This window comes from Branchiostoma belcheri, unplaced genomic scaffold (genome assembly GCF_001625305.1).
Source record: "Branchiostoma belcheri isolate BF01 breed outbred unplaced genomic scaffold, Haploidv18h27 scaffold142, whole genome shotgun sequence".
NCBI lineage: Eukaryota > Metazoa > Chordata > Leptocardii > Amphioxiformes > Branchiostomatidae > Branchiostoma > Branchiostoma belcheri.
In genome coordinates, this window is record NW_017802847.1 from 367,387 (window position 1) to 389,118 (window position 21,732).

At 40.8% G+C, this 21,732-nt stretch overlaps 3 protein-coding genes across 4 annotated transcripts in view; 1 reads left to right on the top strand and 2 right to left on the bottom strand.

Moving 5' to 3' along the window:
• Positions 1-3,997, bottom strand: part of LOC109464881 (CLK4-associating serine/arginine rich protein-like) — a 42,434-nt gene extending 38,437 nt beyond the window's left edge. For both annotated transcript variants that reach the window (XM_019761974.1, XM_019761975.1), the window contains exons 1-2: positions 3,949-3,997; positions 680-856 (exon numbers count right to left, since the gene is read on the bottom strand). In XM_019761974.1, coding sequence (XP_019617533.1) covers positions 680-778 — 99 coding nt within the window. In that variant the 5' untranslated portion in view covers positions 779-856; positions 3,949-3,997. The remainder of the gene's footprint in view (positions 1-679; positions 857-3,948) is intronic.
• Positions 3,998-7,823: 3,826 nt separating this feature from the next.
• On the bottom strand, positions 7,824-9,598 carry LOC109464870 (RWD domain-containing protein 2B-like). The gene is made up of 2 exons (XM_019761960.1): positions 9,287-9,598; positions 7,824-8,741 (listed from the first exon to the last, which is right to left on the bottom strand). The coding sequence occupies exons 1-2, from the start codon at positions 9,488-9,490 to the stop codon at positions 8,067-8,069; spliced, it is 879 nt and encodes a 292-aa protein (XP_019617519.1). The 5' UTR covers positions 9,491-9,598; the 3' UTR covers positions 7,824-8,066.
• A 6,357-nt stretch (positions 9,599-15,955) lies between these two features.
• The window catches only part of LOC109464862 (REST corepressor 1-like), a 34,926-nt gene continuing 29,149 nt past the window's right edge, over positions 15,956-21,732 (top strand). The window contains exons 1-2 of the mRNA XM_019761951.1: positions 15,956-16,214; positions 16,311-16,367. Of these exons, the coding sequence (XP_019617510.1) occupies positions 16,106-16,214; positions 16,311-16,367 (166 nt within the window). The 5' untranslated portion in view covers positions 15,956-16,105. The remainder of the gene's footprint in view (positions 16,215-16,310; positions 16,368-21,732) is intronic.

Below are 21,732 nucleotides of genomic sequence, written 5' to 3' on the forward strand. Positions count from 1 at the left end.
TGTATAATAGTATACAGGATATTTTTGGCATCTTAGTGTCAGAAAAATAATAAAATCTTTCTTGTAGTACTTGCTTAAGATTTTGAAGTTAGCTCCCATTTTAGATTCAAGCTAGCAGAGAAACAGTATTAAAGATCTCTAATTAGGTTTTGTTTCATATGGTGCACCCAACAATTTTTTTGTGCACCTAATTTTTTAGGTTAGGTGAACCAGTGCACCTATTCCCAAAAATGAATTTCGAGCCCTGTCAAGCCTTGCTGATTTGCAATTGTAACATACCACAAGACTGAATAGCAAAGTTCTTTATATCACAACCATTTATTTTTCAAGCCGACGTTTCGATGACCTTCTGTCATCTTCATCAGGGCAATTCTGACTGGTTTACTGTGCACTGACACTAGATGTTACTTGATGCATAGTGCACTAAAGGTGTTACATAGTTCATAGTGCACTTCCTTTCGTGCATACTCCCTTCCTTTAGTGCACTATGCACCAAGTAACATCTAGTGTCAGTGCACAGTAAACCAGTCAGAATTGCCCTGATGAAGATGACAGACGGTCATCGAAACGTCGGCTGGTGAAAAATAAATGGTTGTGATAAAAAGAACTTTGCTATTCAGTCGTTTACCAACCTGAATGAAATTATTTACGGATACCACAAGACTGTTGAAAAACTTACGATCTTTTCGTAGTACTCCCTCCTGCGCTCGGCGCGCTTCCTGTAATCCACCATCATCCCTCGCAGCTTCTTCTCCTGCCGTCTGGCCTCGTGCCACATCCTGACCGTCAACTTGTCTGTCTCCTGCTCACAATAATTTACTCACTCCCTTCCTTAGGCAGACGGGCAGGCGTTTATCTGAAAAATATTTAACAGAACTTGTTCAGGAGAACTTGCACTTCTTGTTCCGCCGCTCGGAACCTTTCAGCGTGCCACTAGGTTCTCTTCCAGTTCTCATCAATACACCGTTAACATACCTGTCTCCAAGTCATTTTACAACAACAGCTTCTTTCCCCGGACTGCAAAATTACAGAACTCTCTTTCAAACAGATGCTTTCCGTCCGACTACAATCCACAAAGCATCAAAACAAAGGTCCACCGCCATCTCCTGACATAACTACATTATACTCACTTAAGTGCCTTTAGCTCCATGCCTAGAAGTGGCCAAAAATAATTGGCCTTGCATTGAGCGACACTGTTAAAAAAAAAAAACGACAAAAAAGAACGAAATGGACATCTACAAATAAAAAACTTAAGGTCCTCATGCAGGGCTCTTGCCAGCACCAGTTTTTCGGTGAATTACCAGAACTTTGTGGTGTGTGACGGAATTTTTTTAAACCAATCTGTCTACCTTGACAGACAAAATCAACAAAAATCTTGGGCAAGAATACTAAAACATCCAAAGGACCACCAACGACCACTCTGAACACCATGATTTGCGTCTGAAAATGCGGGAAATTGCATTTTTGATTAATTTCAAGGCTTGAAAACCCGAAATTTCCTGGGGAGGATACCCCCAAACCTCCCTAGATCATGCCCACGCCGCTCCCCTCCCCGAATGCGATGAATAACCTGGGCTGATGGAAAAAAAATTCAAGTTGGCTAGAGCCCTGTCTTGATGTACATAATTTATAAGGAAATGGTACAATAGTCTTCATTGCTAAGAAGAGACTACCATACTTTTGTCTGGGTCTACTTATTTGTACCTATAAATAAGATTCTTTAAATGGATTTGTCTGGAATGTGGCGTCGGTGGCACAACGGTTAGAGCGTTGGACTCAGAACCATAAGGTCCCGGGTTCAATGCTCAACATGTCCTGACGTTGTGCCCTTGGGAAAGGCACTTTACCTTTCCTTCCCCGACGGTCAAGTGATGCCCACTGAGCCTCTTTAAGTTAATACTACCAAAGACTAAAGATTTGCCACCAAGAGCCATAAAATTTTTACTGTGTCTGAAATTTGGCATGTCGGTGGTGAAAGAGGGTAACGTTAACTAACATGTTATCCCACACCACAAACACCAGGATTATTTCATGTGTTCTATGAACTCTGTTAACTTTTAACACCATGAACATTTCCCTCACCAAAATAGAATTGGAACACGACTTCCAGGTTTTTCGACTCAGTTCGACTCAGGATGTCGAACATAACTACCGCCTGGCCCGGTAGTTATGGCTCCCACCGTTGAGTCCTTCCGGGGCAGGCTGGAGGCCTGCCCGCCTTAGACCAAGGCCTCCTCCCCCTAAAGTGCCCCATCAGGGGCTATATGGGGGTGTAGCCGGGGCTCACATAACATATTTGAGCCCCGGCAAAGATGAAGATGAAGGATGTTATTCTAAGTTGGTTGGACCAGGTTCAGCCGAACTGGTACCCACCCTCAAGGTGGCAGAACACAGTTTTTGCCCTATGGGGATTCCTATAGTTAAGCAACCCGAGGTGACTCACTTCGACGCAGTAAAAATTATAGAGTGCACTAGATAATTACGGCCAACTAATATGTTGAAATATACGGTATATTCTACAAAATAACTGAAAACTAAAAAAAGTTATCGTTTTTTAACATAATGACGACCACTTTGATTTGGCCCTCTACCGGGGTCAGCGGAACTGCAGCCGGCTCACCCTGGAACGTGGTTGCATAATGCCGCGCATTTATACACGAACAGGGAAATCTTCACAATCCAACTCATACTGTGAACAAGCCGATACCTTTCCTTACCACACAGCGCAGTTCATTCATGGCTACCTCTCACATAAGTCGCTTTAGCCAGGATGCAAGAGGTTTGTCTGCACTACCTTCTATACCCGCGTCATAGACTCCGGGGGTCGCCCATAATATACTGTGTTCTGCGACCTCAAGTAGACTCTATGAGTATGACAGGTTGTTGAGTGATAACCAGCTGCTGCCACAACACGTGTCTGCAAAGCTGGTTTGTCACAGCAAAGGGTGGTTAAAGCATGCATACAAATACAGACATATTCCTGATGATTTTCAAATTACATCATTTGCAAGCAACTAAAAGTAAAAGGTCTAGACCCATCGGCTGGGTCAGTTGGTAGCGCCTATAAACCCCCCACTGTTACAGCGATATGGAAGCTGATCTCTGCAAAACGCATCGTGTAAAATAGTGGGGAGGGGCCCGGCGTTTCCCGATATTCTTATTGATTTGCGAAGGTCGCGTTGGCGGACATATATTGTCAACTACTAGTATCTGTAAACCAGGTATTAGGAACCACGTACACAACTGGTGCATGTCTTCCAGTCACTGACGAAAGCTAGTGGATACTAGCTGAAACATCTGACGTTTCCAAAATCATATCCAGTTGCTTGAGTAACTGCTTTATGGCGTGAAAGTAAATTATTTTTAGTTTTACTTTTTTTTACTTTTTTTTTTTGGCTTTTTATTTTTTTAAAGCAATTTACCTCACTGCTTTGGGGTGGAATTTAAAAAAGAAAATCATCTCTTTGAATAATTCATAGCCTCATGTGCGAGTTTTGCTGATTCAAACAAAATATATGCCTTCGTCCGTCTGAAATTTATTTCCCAAAATTCATGCAACCCGTGTGTGGATTTTGTACGGGGTGGGGGGCTATAAAATGATATCAGAACGCAGAAGCTGGAAGACATGCACCAGTTGTGTACGTGGTTGCACGTGGTTCCTGAATTACCTGGTTTACAGATAGTTGACGATATAATACGTGTCCGCCACTTCGACCTTCGCAAATCAATAAAAATATCGGGAAACGCCCCCCTCCCCACCATTTTGCACGATGCGTTTTGCAGAGATCGGCGCCTCGCGCGCTCAGCTACCGTATCGTCTCCGCAAGCAACCGTGGGACAGCCTCGCCCTTCCCCGCAGATTACAGAAACTCACAGGTATCCATGCATGCGTAAGAGGTTGCAGAACTGGAGAAAAACGAGGTTTAAAGTCACATAAAAGCCACTAACCTCTCACCCCAAAAATTAATCGTCCGCCATGTTGGTTCGCGCTGAATGCATTGGACGTGACGTCATGACGAGGGGGGCTAATTTGCATATTACTACTAGTATCTTGCAGTCCTTTTCTAAAGGGGCATTATGTAATATTTTTTGCACTGAAATTTAATTATTTTAGATATTTTAATTGAAGAAATATTAGTGTGATTGTATTTTTCTTCCATTTCTCCACATATTTGTGCAAATATATCACTTTTCTGACATTTATGGTTGGCGCTCTCAGTTTGTGGCACCACCTCAAAATAAACACTGCTGGCAGCTGTGTTTCCAGTTTTCAAACACACCCGTAAGGCGTCAAATTTTGGCATCTCCTCTTCCTGAAATTAAGGCACTTTGTAGGTATTTTTTTTTGTAATGGAGTAGGGGTTGATTCAGCTTAGTTTATAAAGAAATGGCCAGAAAATTTACTTTTTGTATCATCCTAAGGCCACACCAATTTAGTTTGTTGGTTCTCGGATTTTTTCAGAAAAAATATGAAGCGACAGGGCAAAAACAAAAAAAAAACAGGCCTAGGCATCCTATCATAGCCCAAAATGCTATGAAAGGAGCCATGAAGTCAACACAAAAGGCTGGGTTAATATTTACACAATGAATTTTGAACTTTTAATCAAACCAATGCATTGATAGATGGCAAAACTGTAACAACTGGTAAGAAAAGGAATTTCCTCAAATGTTTGGGGTAAAATATGGGCACTTTTTAGTTGATTCAGAACCAGATTTTTTTTTAATTTGTTTTGCAAATCAGAAAAAAATGAAGAGGCGAATCGGAGAACCAACAAATTAAATTGGTGTGGCCTTACGTTACATTAACATAATGCAGCTTAAATGTCTAAAAGGGGTGTGTTTTTTTCAACCAACATAGTTTGGGGGTTGAGTGGACAAATGCCCTGTGAAAAAAAGTATTTGTATGCATTTGTAGGTACGAAAAAGTATATAATGTGAGGTCCACTAAATAAACTCTGTAAGAAAGATTCCAAACACTGTGCAAAAATTCCTAAAGGATTTTGATAGAAATATTTTTGTTGCTTTAATTATCCCTTCACAATAAAAAAATCCACACTTGAGTGTGTGTCTGTGTTACAGGGTATTTGTGGTCAGTATACCTTAGGCCACACCAATTTAATTTCTTGGTTAACAGATTTTTCTCGAAAAATAATGGAGCGGGCGGGCAAAAAAAAAAAAGTAAAAACATTAAAACAGGCCTAGGCATCCTATTATGGCCCAAAATGGTACGATAGGAGCCATGAAGTCAACACACCAGGCTGGTTCAAAATCTAAACAATGAATTTTGAACTTTTAATGATACCATTGCATTGAAAGATGGAATAACTGTAACAACTAGGATGAAAAGGACTGTTTTCAACTGTTCATGGCAAAATATGAGCATTTTGCAGTTGATTCTGAATTTTTATTTTTATTTGCAAATCAGAAAAAAAATGAAGCGGGCGAATCCTTTAACCAAGAAATTAAATTGGTGTGGCCTTAAGAAAGTCCAAATGTATCGTGATGCTACCAGTCCTGGATACTACATTGTATTAGACTACAGGTTCTGGTTAGACAAAGGTCAAGGTCAATTTTTGGGCCTCCTGACGGCTTTTTGGGGTACTGCAGCAGAACTTTCTTCTTGTATTTTTTTTTAGGTTTTGGTATCTTTTGTCATGGAAATGATGTGGTCTTGATTTCGAGATGGCAGATAGCTTGTCATGTCAGCATGCCCGTAGCCAGGGGGTGGGGGGTGGGGGGTTCGGAAGGCTCACAAGGCTCAAAGGTCCACTTTTTATATAAAGGTCCACTTTTTGGTCCACTTTTTATGTAAAGGTCCAAGATTTTTCTTTAAAAGATGAACTGGAATCGTAGAAAAACTGCTCCCTTTGTCATTGAATAAAAATTTATTCTAAGTTTTTCTTTGAAATCCTCTCAAAAACGCACGAAATGCCATTTTAGAAGGTTCATTTTTCAAAATTTCCGGGGGGAGCATGCCCCCAGACCCCCCTAGGAACCTTGCGCATTCGGCGCTCGCCTCGCGCCTACGGCACTTGAGGTCCACTCAAGCAGTGGGAAGAAACCCCCCATTCAAAATCCTGGCTACGGACATGTGTCATAGAGGTTTAAAATGTCTATCAACCAAGTAATACTAATAGCGGTTCATCTTGCTGTATCAGTCCAGCTAAGGACAGCTGTTGTGGTCTACAAAAAGTTTCAAATAATATTATCTGTTTAACCAATGGAAATCACCTGAAAATCAACTTACACATAAACCTCCGAATGAAAGCCCATCTGTGTTGGTAGAATCCAAAGTTGTACAGTTTAAACTTTGTTCCAACACAAGAAATGAATTCAACATAAATTTTCACAAAAATAGATCTCATCAACCTTCTTCAGATGTATGTGGTCAGCGATGGTTGGACCAGGTGAAATTGTATGTTTTAATGTGTGCCCAGGGATACCTGAAAAGCAGATCAATGGATCTGAGGTATTCTCTGGTGAAATAAATAAACTTGAAACTTGAAACAAGATTGACCAAAAATTTTTGGTGAATCCCTTTCTAGTGTTGGAACAAAGTTTAAACTGTACAACTATTATACGTAACCTGTATATGTCACAAATAAGAAGTCCCCGCAAGTCTTACCTTTGAGAAGGTTATATTTTGAGGGAGTAACAATGATGACAACATTAATCTTTCAATGATAGACAAATCATTATTTGAATAATGATTTAATGAACAATCATTATTTGAATAGTGATTACACAGGAATTTTTATTCCTATTCATCACATATTCATACTTTTCATGTAAGACAGCACTGATCCATGATGTAATTGCAGTACAATGTATAACATTTATGCCAAAAAGCAGTTACTCAAGCAACTGGATATGATTTTCAAAATCATATCCAGTTGCTGAGTAACTGCTTTTTGGCGTATCGTATTACCTGGATGTCTAACCTTCATCGACGTATAACATTTATGTTCTTGGTCCTTGGATTCATCTGCTTCTTTTTTTCTGATTTGCCAAACAAAATATATAACATCACATGCAATTTTACTATATAGGTTCTGGTTCAACCCAAAATGCTTATACTTTGGCACAAACAGTTGGAAAAGTCCGTGGGCGCTATGGTAGCATTTGGGACTATCACAGGATGCCTTAGGACTGTCTTTTGAGTGTGTTTTTCACCTCCCTGCTTCCTGAAATTTGAGAAACAACAAATGAAATTGGTGTGGCCCCAGGTAAGGCACTTATACTGGCTTACCTGTGACATTTACATCTTGGGCCACATCTTTTTTCTGGTTCTCAAATTTTTGCTGGAATTTCATAGAATAGGCCAGCAAACTAAAAATTCAATGAAATACTTCTTCTCGAGTCACCACTGCTGACATCAGAAATGCTGATACATGTATAAAGATGCATCCTAGACATGAATATCACCACAGGACTCACATAGGCTGTCGAACATTTCAAACAATAGATTTTGATTTTTCAATACTAGAAAACTGCAACAACTATTAAGATGAGGCCTTTCTTCAACTTTTACCCAGTATTCTATCTTATTTTATTGACTTTAAAATAATATGAAAGTGGAAGTCTTTTGTGGACAGACTGCCCGTACAGGTTGTAGCTATCAGAGTGAGTGATTTTATTCACTCTCACTCACTCACTCACTCACTCACTCACTCACTCACTCACTCACTCACTCACTCTCACTCACTCACTCACTCACTCACCCACTCACTCACTCACTCACTCTCACCCACCCACCCACACACTCACTCACTCACTCACTCACCCACCCACCCACCCACACACTCACTCACTTACTCACTCACTGTCTCCCATAGATTTTATTCAATAGTTATAATGTAAAAGATAGATGTATTACAGAGGTAATTAAGGCAGCAACGGCTATAGTATCATATCTTGTTATTATATTAGTTTGGGCCACTCACTCAAAATGGTGATGATAATCACTTATATTATCTATAATAGTAAAATTTGTTCTTATCTCTGCACAATGGACAACATCTATATTTACATACAATTTTCATATTTTTTGCACGTGGATTATTTCATCAACTCTCTGTACTCTTGCCCTCGATACCAAACAGGATGGCATAGATGGCCTCACAGTGGTGTTCCTTCAAGAACTGATAGAACTCTCCCAGGTCCATGTGGAAGTTTCTCCCATGAAAGTTATGAGCACCAAAAACTTTCTCCCCAAATCCCTGGAACTTCCGAAGGCTGTCGACGGCCTGCCCGTCCGCCAGCTCCGTTTCCTCGTGGTGTCGGAGGGAAATCTTCTTCCAGTTCAGTTCCCGAACCCACTTCCAGTATTCCTCGCAGCGCTCCTTCCCTCCTTCCACACAGATGATGCCAGGTTTACCGGGAAGGTAGAACCCGGTTACCCCCAGTTTACCTGCCCATTCGTTCAGGTCCCTCCTTTTGAACTTGCTCTGTATGTGGTGGCTGTAGATCCAGTACCGTGCGAACGTTCGAGACGGGGTGTCGACTGGACTGGTTTGTTTGGCGGGGCTGGCCTGGTCGAGGAACCTGGCAGCGTTGTCCTGTACCCACTCCAGGGCGGAGTTAACACAGAGTTCTCCCCGGGGAAGGGACTGTAGGTATTGGGACAGCTCCAGGTTGAGTTGAGTCTGTCTCTGACGTGTTATAGAGGCAGTCCAGATGCTGATGTCAGGAAGAGTTTCAGGATAGTCGTGAGGAAAGGAGCACTGGATAGAGAACTGGGCCTGAAACATCAGGAAAGAATAGCTTAGTGCAAGTCTTAGAAACTTGTCCGAAAATGAACAAAAATTATTATTACATCACAAAAATTCATTTCTAGTTAGCACAGCCAAACAGATGGTCTGACATACTTTCACAACCATTCAGCAGTTATGAATAAGGCATGGGTAGAACCATCACTTCCTACCTGACTGTCAACCATCACTCCCTTCCAACTTGACCTAAACTAAAGGTCAATCTGCGGTACAGAAACAAGTTCTCCCTTTGGACCCAACAAGAAGGTTAAATACAAGATACTCTCCAAGCAGAGGTTGAATGGGAAGATTGTGACCTTTTTCTATGCCCCGTTTTTTTCTGACAGCCGGCCCATCCAGTGGATACTGTCGGCCGGCTGGATACTGTCCGCGTGTATCCAACTATCTTTTTTGGCCACCAAAGATCTGCTTGGAGATTAAATACAAGAGGCCTTTTGATTTTAAACCTCGCTTTGGACGCAACGAACCTTCACATATGGTTAGAACGTTTATGAACGTTCAATTGTTCATGTTACCTGTTGCGGTTCCTGTACCTTAAGGTTGACCGTGAACTCCAGCCTGGCTGCCGGCGCTGCGTCCGTTTGTCCGTCCACGTACTGCCGGACATCCGCCAAGGTGGCGGGGTGGTCCAGGACCAACTCTCCCTGGCCCGGGAACATACTGCCGAGGAGCTCGATCTCCGACAACTGCAACTCTAGTGCCGATGTCAGATCGGCCATGATTTAACCAAGTTACCCAAGTAACGTTATTCAACTAACTACAGGAGCACGGCATTAAATACAGTACATAGTATTCTCCGAAAAAGATCAGTAACTTTACACATCGAGCTAGTGACCAACTACGGTCAAAGGTCAGAGTTTACCTACGGTCACTTAAAGTTTGTAAGGGATGCTGGGTAACAGGAGATCGCGCGGTATTTTTAAAATCAGGCAAGCTTGCCGGGTCGGTACTCTCCAAGCAGAGGTTGTGGGGGAATGATCGTTACCTTTTTATGGCCGTTTTTTTTTTGTCCTGACCCCAACACCCCGTCGGTGGCTGCGGACCTTCTCTGGCTAATGGATACTGCCCTGGCCAATTTGATACTGTTTTGCCACTGATAGGGATCTGCTTGGAGATTAGGGTCGGTAGGCTCACTGAGGAAGCCTCTTTTATATAAGCCTGTACACACAGCATATATCATGAAAACTGCCAACTTTACTATGATAAATTTTATTGCACAACAATTGTCATGATGGGATGACAATGAGCTTTTACAATCGTTTGAGGAATTTCTAAAGTCTAGACATTCTTTGAAAATAAGCTTTAAGGCCTTTTAACGGGGGATGCCCTAATTCCGACCGATATAACGTTAAAGTGATAAGTAATAGGAATTTGGTGTATTGGATACTGGCAAATCAACTCAAGTCCAAGCACGTCATTGTTTTGCACTGCCGGGAGATTTAAGGAGGTACAAAGTCCCTTGAACGTGGACATCAGCGATGTCAATCCCTACTGTAGCAGTATTTCTACTCTCAGTTTGAAAAGTCTACATTAAATGAACGAAACGAGACTGTACACATGACGTTTGACACCTTCAGCCGTGTTGCACGTGGGCTGGTGGAGCGATCGGTAGTCTCCACCAGACTCTTTTGCGGGGTGAATAAATCGTAGAAATTAATTGGCCAGAGAAGGTAGCCGGCGGGGAAATGGAGCTTCTCTGGCCGGCTACCTTCTCTGGCCAATTAATACCCTTTTTAGGCCGATTTCTACGATTTATTCACCCCGCAAAAGAAGTATGGTGGAGACTAAGCGATGGGTATGAGGAGGGACAGTTCCAGACGAAGTATAGATTTCTGGACAAGTCGACCCAACTCATGACATTACCCACCAAAGGCAGGCTCTGCTTAGCCGCTAACAGGCCTAGGGAAGCGGCTGGAAAGAGTAGAAACTGGTCAAATATAGACGGATAACACACCAGGGGAGTTTGTTCCCAAAGAATACAGTTTATCTTCTTTATTAGCGGACCAACTCTCTTGGCATGTTATCTGTCTATTTGGTCGATTATACTGTGGTAGAGGTTAGGGACGTCCTCTCAGATAGGACGTAAAGCCGGACGTCCCGTTTTGATAAGGAGGACCGCACCCTGAGCACGTTACAGATCCCACCACACTTATTGAAATATACTGAGATTCTATAGTAAATGTAAAACTGAATACTGTTTAGAACAATACCTAGAGCACTGTGACTTCGAGCAGCGCTCCGCTATTAGTTATTAGAAAGAAAGTTTATTGCAAATACTTGCCCGAGGGCTAATTGCAGTTACAAACAACATAGAAAGAATTAGTAAAATTAGAATCAGTGCCCACCCCTTGGAAATCGAAAAAGGGCGATATATGAAAGTACAAATGTACCTGTGTCGGAGAGAATTTGTAAATATTGCTCCTCAAATGCAGTGGAAGACGAAATTCATTTCATCTCTAACTGTCCATTTTATGACGACATTAGAAAACAATTATTTAGCACCGTGTCCAAAATGCTCCCTTACTTCCCCACCATTCCCTACCAAGAAAAAACAATTTACTACTGAAATCAAAGAACCCACATATTATAGAAGAAGTGGGTAAATTCGTCTTCCGTTGCCTAAAAAGAAGAAGTCAAACCCAGAAAAACTAGTACCATGTATGTTGTAGAATATAGTATAATGCTAGACGTAGATATAGTCTCACATACCACTGTATTTTCTTTCCTATGTTGTTTGCTGCAATTAGCCCGCGGGCAAGTATTTGCAATAAACTTTCACATTATTGAAAAGAGCAGGGATTCTTCCCGGTGTGATTCACCCTTACAGTATGGTCTCAGGTTTGACATCTTGAAGAGGTCATAATAATCACCTGAACATTACGTCATTCCTTCCACATAGTAATTTAGTCGACACTCTGTTTAGTAGTCATAGAACATGTTTTGTATAGGTACAACTGCTCACTGACACTGTGCCCTTCATAAGTATAGTTTAGCGTAATGTACTACGTACGTACGTGTAGAGTTGAAATATTTTCTAGGCAGTAGTTCTTTATAACACTCTGTCAGACACAGTAACCGTTGGCGTTGACCATATGTGTAGCATTATGATAGACTCATATATACCAACTAGTAACTTATTATTTGCCATACATTGTACCCGTGACAATCGTTGTGCAATAAACTTTGACTTGACTTGACTTGACATATACTAGTACGTGGAAAATCTTCATAAATTAATGAACGCATTTTCCGGCAAATCCCCTAACAACGGATCCAAATTCCGCCAGTGTGGCCTCTCTGGTCCATAGGTCATGATGGGAAACATTCGGAAATTAGTTAGTAACGTTACATGTACATTACATGTACCTTACCATGATGTACGTTACATGTATAAGGAAAAAAATGCTGTGAAAAATATTCAACAAAATCATTATTATTCGACAAGAAGCTTTGCTGAAACCTATGTAATAAGATTTGAAATATGTACATGTATTTCAGTGCTTGGTAGGCACCGATATGCGTGTAAGAATAACTTAATCACGCGAGGACCAGGGTATCAGCTCACTTACATGCTTTTGTTCATTTTCCAGTCATTTTGAAATAGAAGATACATGTACTAGTAAGTTTCAGCTTTACACTACACTTTTGTATATTCAATGAATGCGGCGGGATCTTAAACGTGCTAACTCGGAGTGTGGCTCTCCTCAAAAACCTTTACGTTCCATCCGAGAGGACGTCCCTAACCGAAGCTAGGTACACATGATTTTCACCCGAGTCGAGGGAATAGTCTGCCATTCTGAAGGGTACAACATCTGTTAGGGATCCGAACCCAAGTAAATAGGTTTATCAAAAGCGTACAAGCGTTTTCACAGTAAAGTTGTCTACGGATGCCTGTACTTAATCTCCAAGCAGATCCTAGGGTGGCAAAAGACAGTATCAAATAGGCCAGGCAGTATCCATTCGCCAGAGAGGGTCCTTGCGACGTATAGACCCTCTCTAGCCAGACTCCACTAGCGAATAACGTTGGCCGGCCAGCGAGTTCCACTCTACGATAGTCCTGTAGCGTCTATACCTCACGATGTTGTAGTTTATTCTCAGTTACATGTATAGTATACTTTGTTATAGTAGAAAATAAAGTATATAGAAAACTAGATTGATCGGTTTTATAGGCTATTCTTTGTGCCATTGTTTTCTCGATGTTTTCTTTGTTCCGATGTTTGTATTTTTGTGTGTTTCTAATTAATCTTGTTAACGGGGCGAAACACGATCTTAGCTTGAATATTTTCCCACCTGATTTATTGTTCGTGTGTGAATTGCAACTTTTTTGTCCCAGACCCAGTTATTGTTGTTTTTGTCACATCAAAGGGGAACATGTCTTCTCCAGAAAGCAAACTTTTTCTATCGGGAAAAAAACATTTCTAGTTAATGAAATAAGCCTTAATAAAGATACTAATTATAGAAATCACAACTAATTCAGCTACAAAGGGAAACATGTCCAATTTTGGGTCCAACACGATAAAGTATATAGAAAACTCCACCTACCGATTGTCATCAGTAATGCATATTGCATTCATTTGTACAGTCGTACCCTTGAGCGCTATAACAATGCGATTTCAAACTAGTCCAAATATATCTTCAAGAGAGTCTACCTCGTGAGCTCCACGAAAGATTCTAACCATATCTCGGCTAAATATAACGTTACCTGTTTACAAAAGAACTCGCCGCCGAACAAAGGACTCCAATATAACGTCCTCGCCACAACCAATCATAGCTGCTGTAGTATAAGCCAAGTGCTCATTAATATGCAGGCAGTGATTCATCAATATGAATAAGCCTGTGGTCCAGCTGTCTCTTGTGGCAGACTTTTCTGTTGTTTGGTGAGTCAAGAGGAAAGCAAGATGACAGTTGTGAAATCTCCACCGAAAGCAAAACGCTCCGCTTTCGCAGGTAGACATTTAGCCATGCGTTACTCTTTCCCCATTGTTGTATTTGTAGGGTGTTATATGTGTGGTTCGATTTGCCTTGTGTAGATTGATCAAGGAGGTTTAAATGACCTAGGAGGTGTAGATGTAACAATTAACTACAGTCAAGTAACTACTTGAAAATTATTGCACATGCCTTGTTTAAAAATGGTGGGGTATAACTTTGGTAAAATCTCGTGTGAACAAACTGCTAGTACTGGTTTGCCCCGTTCATTATCTAATTCCGGGAAAACATGCATGCATGCCATTTAAACTTGCTAGTTTCATAAATACATTCGCCATTATGTACCATGTGTGGAACAATTCCATCACCGCTATTGATTCCTATTGAGTTGCTCATTATTCATGTTCATGATTATGTCAACAGGGGTCAAAGATCTCGCATCTGTTGTTACGTTACTGGTGTAGCCGTTCACTACACGGTGCCCTCGGTTCTACAGGGATATAACACCTCGTCTCTAGGGTCAAAAACAGGCAATACCCATGGCCGATGGATAGGGATTCGTAAAAAATCCACGGTCCATAACTTACACAGAAGCACACCAACCTCCTTGCACCAACAAAGGACTGTCCCCAAGAATGGTTTCTCCCTTGAGAATTTTGATGAAGACTATATTTTTGGACTGTAAAGATTCCTAAGAAGGTGACTTGGTTTTTCTTAGATAGCCATGAGAGTTATACGTGGATTGAGTTTGAGTTTTGACAACATCCGATTTTAAAACGCTCGTCAGACAGACGCAAGCTTTGGTAACTGGATGGTAAGACCCCATAGGGTCTGCTATAATTCACCAGATGAAGAGAATATGTCAACTTCGTGTGATATAGAACCCAATGATCTTCGGAATCTTCCGACTATACCGTCATATCAACCGATAACAAACTAAAATATATCCATTACGTGATCGTAAAATGAGGACTAAGAGGCAAACCGGTTTAATTTCCCAGTCAATGTAGGGTAAGGTTGACTGAGCTTATAACGTTATTGTTTACTGGCTGCTTTAGACCATAAAATGGTGACAGATATCCCCGTTCTCCTCATGAACAGTTGTCTACACTTCTTCCACATCGACCAAAAAATAGTTGCAACTTAGCCGACTTGGGCGATTATCTTGCACAAGTCTATTGTCTGGAGATTGGTCAGTATGTGGGGGCCCCTATCGGGGGCTCCCACAGTCACACCATGTGTGTATCAAATAACCCTTTGTGTGCCCCTCACCCTTCCCTTGACGAACCAGTTCACCTTTAATATACATGGGTCATGCTCATTGGAAATTTACAACTCAGACCAAATTTTTACTATAGTTATTTTCTTAATGGATATGTAAATTGGTCGTACAAATACAAGACTGTGAGCTCCAAAATATTTTTAAATACCCAGTCCAATAAACTCTCACCCAACCAGGTCTTTTGATACACGGACTTTGGTATTGCTGATTGTGAGACAATGGTAGGAATCATGATTATCCGCCCTCAACTAATCTGAAAATAACTGTTGTTAGTCTTTAGCAAAGAAATCCCCAGTCGAAATGCTGATGACTTCAAGGGAAAACCAGGGTTGCACCCAAACATGTGCACAGTGAAGAAGGGCGTTTACGAACAGGGGAGCAACCGTTACTGCTTACATTGGTGCAGTATGGCATACGACCCGCAAAACGTGTCTAAAACAGACAAATTCTGACTACGATACTGTGTGACCGTCATTTTAGCGGTAGTAGGGTAACAGCAAGGGCACAACAAAGCCGTTCGGTGGCCAGTAACCTTGTACGCCCAACCCACCCAATGTGGTCATGAATGGATCACCCCGCAGCTTTGTGCGTTGTGCTGAATTTAGCTCTTTGGCTCTTTGGCATCCATAAGAAACAAGGGAATAACGCCAATTGCACTTTTCCCACCGCCCCGATATAGCATGAAACGATACTTGAATCACAAACTTGATTTTTTCACATGTTGGTGATTTCGACACACGACGACGATTTTGGACTTTATGTACACATTACATTGCGGCACGGATTTTCGACATGCGCGCAAAAAAGTAGTTCCGCCACAAAACAGAAATACACCGACTAAGCACGAATATTTTGCTAACAAAATACCACAAATGTTATAACCGTAAAGTTTCTGTGCTGACCTTTGCAAGTTTATGGCTAAAAACTTCTGTAAATAGTAAGTGCGAGCGGAACAGGTCTTTGACAGTATCCCTCCGCTACAGACTATTCAGATGTGGAGAGTCGCCTGGCGGATGTGGCACGCTCTAACAAAGTTGAAAATTTTATTGTCTCTTCGGCTATTTCCGGACATTTTTCTCGGTCAGAAAAGGCCAACATTCGTGTTGTACCGTCGAGTGGAGCCACCATGGTCGGCAGAAACGTTGATATATTGAGTCCGCGGACACGGGGGGATGCCCCGTCGGGGGCCAGCAACGGGCACATATCCGACGATAGCAGCAGTGACGACGAGCATGGTAAAACCACCCGTTCTGCACCCCACATCTTCTTGTCATTGTGTCTCTACTTTTGAAGAAAAAAGTGTTGACCATCATGTCGCTTTCCATTCACAGAAGCTGGCATGCGGGTTGGACAAGAATTCCAAGCATCAATTCCCGAGTGGAACCCTGGTATTGTATTTTTTCGTCTATTATTCTCATTTTATACAATGTGACCTTTTATGACTTTGGGGAATACAAGTTTAGGTTCAGGGTCATTTTGTGGGGAACTTGATATAAGTGAGATGTGTATTATTCTCCAAAGTGGATAATAAACAAGGAAATGCCAAACACTTCTACTATTATAAAAGACAAGCTTTCATAATAGTTTCATTATGTAGAAAAAGTGTGAACCTTTGGGGTCTTTCCCTCCACCTGCCTATGGAGGCTCATTTGCATATTTCCTTCTTTGTCAAAAACACTGAGATTTAGTTCAAATTGGGGTTTTCTTGTGTGTCGAAACTACCTTCCAAATGCTTTTATTCCACTTTCATAAGAGATAATGTTAGCTGAGTGTATTATTTTGAGGTCCTAATATGTAATTTGATACGTTAACCTCATTTTAGGACATGGTCAGTGCTTCAGTACAAAAATGCATAAACAACGAGTTTAGATAAAACTGGATTTGTAATAATTCTCAAATTTGTGGTAAAATATAATGGCAAATCCCTTGGTAATGCCGACTTGGCCATTTGCCAATGTGACGACACTTCTGTGTATAGTATATCACTAGATAGTTTACATGGGCAATTTTTTTGCCTATGTGATTTAAGATTTTGGTGTACGAAAATAATGCTTTCAAGTGCAACATAACCTTAATTTGTACTTTTTGGGGGACAAAGCCATACTTTTAATCAAGCTTATGATGGGAACAGGTTTTTCTACGTGTGAAAAATTTGTGTGTGAAAAATTAAAAGTCCCTGAAATATGTTAGAAAATATGCAGTATCAAATTCTTAGGCAGGAAAATGTCCTCTGGTATTATTTTCCGTCTGTTACCGGAAACTTGTGTTTGAAATTTTAGGTCCCTTGGGAATATGTTAATTTGCATATATTCCATGAAACCTAATCACTTGAATTTGTCAGAAATACATCTAAAACTACTAGTATAGGTTTTGTATTGTAAAATGTAACAATTTGAAGCTTTTCTCCATTCTGGAAGCTAGATACTTCCACATGCAAATTTCAACCTTTTTTATGCGTGAAAACGCAACCTTTCAAATTATTACCTAAAATCACAACAAAATTGACAAAACAAAGCAATGTAATCTAGAATGAAACAAAATGATTTTAAGTTCTATTTCATGTTCCCCCAACTTTTAAGCTTAAAACAGCAAAAAGTTTTTAAAGCCCTTGGGAATCAGCTAATTTGCATACTTTCACGTCACGATTTTCATGCAGAAGTTTTTTCACGTGCAAATTTTTCATGCGAACAAAATCCCGCTTAAATGACCTTTATTGAAATGAAATTGAATAATTTTTTATTATTAGGCCACACCAATTTAATTTCTTGGTTAACAGATTTTTCAAGAAAAATAATCGAGTGGGCGGGTGAAAAAATAAAAAATTGATTTTCGTTTGTTCTCAAAAAAAAAAAAAAGTCCATGTCAGCTTGCTATATAGCGACAGTACGGAGCCGGTGGTAGCTCTGGAGGATGGCACCCAGGCTACCAAAGCTCCACGACTTAAGACCTCAGTACATACGTACAGTGTCGATTCATAAATCCGCAAAAAGCCAAGCATGTGCCGGCTTGCCGTATACGTCACTATGTACTGCCGCAGGTCTGCCGCAAATTCACAATACCAGCTTTGCCTTTGTATTCCTGTGGTTTAGTAGCATTTTTATTTTTGGCCGGATTTTTATTTTATTCGCCCGCGCGCACTAGTTTGGGGGTCTTCTGAGGATGTTATGTGGCCTTACCACTAAAAAAAAGTTGACGTCACCAGTTTTCTAGAGCGAAATGATCCCAACTTGAGAAAGGAATTTTGACCAAGCGTTACGAGACAGGTTTTAACTTAATAGTTCAATTTGGGGACTTCCAAGAATCCAGAGTCCTGAAAATAGGTTCAGACCCACATTATTTTCCATGTGGCACCTTACCTTTAATACTTTTATGTAATTAATAATTAGACCTCTATAATTCAATTTAAAGCATACTTGGTTTTGGTTGAATTTTTATGTAATGCACTAGTCTAGAGATGTTTCTAAACTTACCATTATGTGTTATGGTGATGGAGAATTTTTGCATAATCCATAATGATGCATAACCCCATTGAAAAAGCTTCCTTCAAACATGATTTCTGTGCTCTTGACTCTGATTCTAATATTATGCCACAGTGCCATACTACTGGTAATGTAATGCAACATCCAGTATGCTTCTTGAATATTGTGAATATGATTAAACTTACAGCTACAATATGTAAGTAGAAGAGAAAAATTGTGTCATTCTAAACTCTAAGTACCCATCCCAAGGCTGTCTTTTTGTACACAGCCTTCAAAAAGACTCTTTTTTTGTTTGTGTCAATATACATAAAATGTTCGTAAAACTTAGGAATGTGACCCTGTCTGCATTTCTAGTGTGAAGTACATGTATTTTGCCTCAACTCGGTCAATTTACATAGAATGTACAGTAGTATAACTTTACTCATATAAAACATGATACAAACAAAATGATTTTCATTGACGTAATTTGCTTATGAGGCCACACCAATTTAATTTGTTGGTTCTCGGATTTTTTCATGAAAAATGTGAAGCGACAGGGCGAAAAAAAAAAAAAAAACATGCCCAAGTAAAGCTAAGGCTGGAAAAAGGGATTGAGAACAAAGCTATGACTATACATGCTAAAACGTTGCTGTTTTATAGCCTATGTATCAAGGATCAATTATTGATGTTAATGATCTGCCCAATAAACATACCCCCCGGAATAAACGTACCCCCCCGGACAAATTTTCAAAATCCAATAAAAATACCCCCGGAATAAATTTACCCCCCGGAAAATTACCAAAATTGATGGGTAACCTGTGTCTCTTATGCTAAAATGTGCTCTTACTGATATACTAGAAACTGTTATGCATATTTGCAATTAGGAATTTATTTAAAATAGACAACAAAGAGAGCATTTCTAGTACAAATGTAGATGTGTCATGTTGTTGGGAAATACATACAGTCAAACCTGTAATAACGACCACCCCTGTATAGAGATCACTCGTCCATTACGACCACTTTTTGTTGGTCCCTTGAATTTTTCCCATCGACTCAAGCGTTAAGAAATCTTGCATTGCGTCTACCTGTCCAACGCGTCCAGCGTCCACATGTTTTCGGTCCCGAGACGGCCAAAATGCCAATCCCACCGTCTGAGTCCAGCCGTGAGTACGTTGCCAAATGTTGGCCAAGAAAATCCAACGGGTACCGGGTAATAAAGAATATGGGCATGATGTGGCAGCATTTTTTGTTGTTGTTGCTAGCGTTCGTATCATAAAAGTAAACAAAATTTCGAAGTGCCGATGACTCAAAAATGGCCCCTAAAAATCCCAGCGAACCATCCCAGCATGTCGTAACTTGGCGTCGATTACGACAACTTTTCTTTTGGGAAAAATCCACTAAAATTAGAAAATAATGCTTCTCTAGCGACCAGATAGGGCTCCAGATATTTTCTGGGCGATATTAGCCGGGATTTTGTTGTAAAAATGAGCCAAAACTGGTGGTAGAAGAAAGCCGAGAAATATCCAACATGGCGTCGCTGCTTGCATGAAGGAGAGGTCATTTGGGGTTAATGGAAGGTCTCATTTTTTACGGGGAAGACTGTGTAATATTTTACCCGATTTCTTGATTTTATTGCGGTAAATCGACATCGACAAATACAATACGGTAGCTAAAAATCTTAAATATTAAATGACTTGCTTAGTTTGTTCCTCTGTGAAAAATGAAGGTGTCCCCGACGGTGAAACGCCGTTTCTGACGCCCGTCCAAAGAGTCTTAGATTATTGAGACGCCCTGGACGATTACGATGGCAGACGGCTTTGGACAGCTTTGGACTGGCCTTTTAAACGTCCAAGACGGTCCAAAACGCTTGGACGCGTCTAGATTGGCCCCTTTGACGCGTCCAGACAGACGTCTGGGCCGCCCGAAACGACGTCTGGAAATGGGGATCCAGACGCTAGAGACGGCGCTCCGGGACGTCTTTTCGGACGGGCTAGACGGCATTTTAGACTGGCTTAGACGGCATTTTAGACGGGCTTAGACGGTATTTTAGACGGGATTTTAGCGGCGTTTCGGACGGCGTTCGGTTGCGGTTGGAACAATTATGTAACCGGGACGCCTTTTGAGACGCCCGAAAAATGATGGGCCATGATGGGGGTATCCTACATCCTACAGCGGTGTTCGATCACGGTAAATTAAATTAATCTTCACGCTGCCACCATGGCACAAAGAGCTTTAAATACAAACAGAATCGTACGGAAATCGTACGATTTTCTTCGGATTTCCTCTACAAAGTGTAGCGTAACAAATTGTTTAACAGTGACGAGCTTTCTTGGCAAAATCGGCAGGCGCCGCTGAAAATCACCGCCACATGAGCGCACACAAACACAACAGGCTGGGAACAAAACATTAAAAAAATTAAATGTTGTCTAAGTGCACGTTTGAACATATTATCATTCTTTATTAAAACATGAGATATTTATGGGTTCACCACACCACGAAGTGGTGGTGAACCCATATTGCTTTTTCTGATGTTTCTTCTTCTCCTTCTCCTTCTCCTTCTCCTGCCATTTTTTAAATGGATTCAGCTTCTTCATTTTAGGGCCTAAGGTCCTGAAATTTGGTATGGAGGTACAGTGGGCAAATACCCCTAGGCGTTTTTTAAATTTTTGTGATACAGGCTTTTAGAATGGTTTATTTGAGTTTTTTGGCTGTGTTATAGCAAATGTATTACTGTGTTAGTTTGCCGTGTTTACCACGTCTGGGCATGAGTCATCACAATGGAATGCAGGGCATCAACCAATAGGCATGCAGCTTTCCTCTATACTTCTTGCTGATTGGCTGTTGGGATTTAACTTGATTAACACCGGCACAGAGCATTTCCACCTGCACAGAGCATTTCTTGCTGATTGGCTGTTGGGATTTAACTTGATTAACACCTGCACAGAGCATTTCCATACTAACAGTATGTCTTTATTCAAGTGTTTTGGTAGGTATTTCAAGCTTTCCTGCTCCAGCATTGGAATGCGGGGCATGGACGTTTTTTTTTATTTTGAAAATCAACAGTTTGCATTATGCAATTTAAAAATCCTAACCAATAAAGTAGGGAATAGCTATCCAACTGTTGTTTTATTTGTATGTTACTTCATATTATAGTTATATCAATGTAAATCATTGTTTTCCCTTGTGTTTCTCATTCTTTCCCTGCCATGTCGTAAAATGTGGTGAACCCATCGCTGTATTTGCTCCAAAGCAAATATTGGCCTTTCTAGTTTATAGTTGCATTTTACGATGTGCG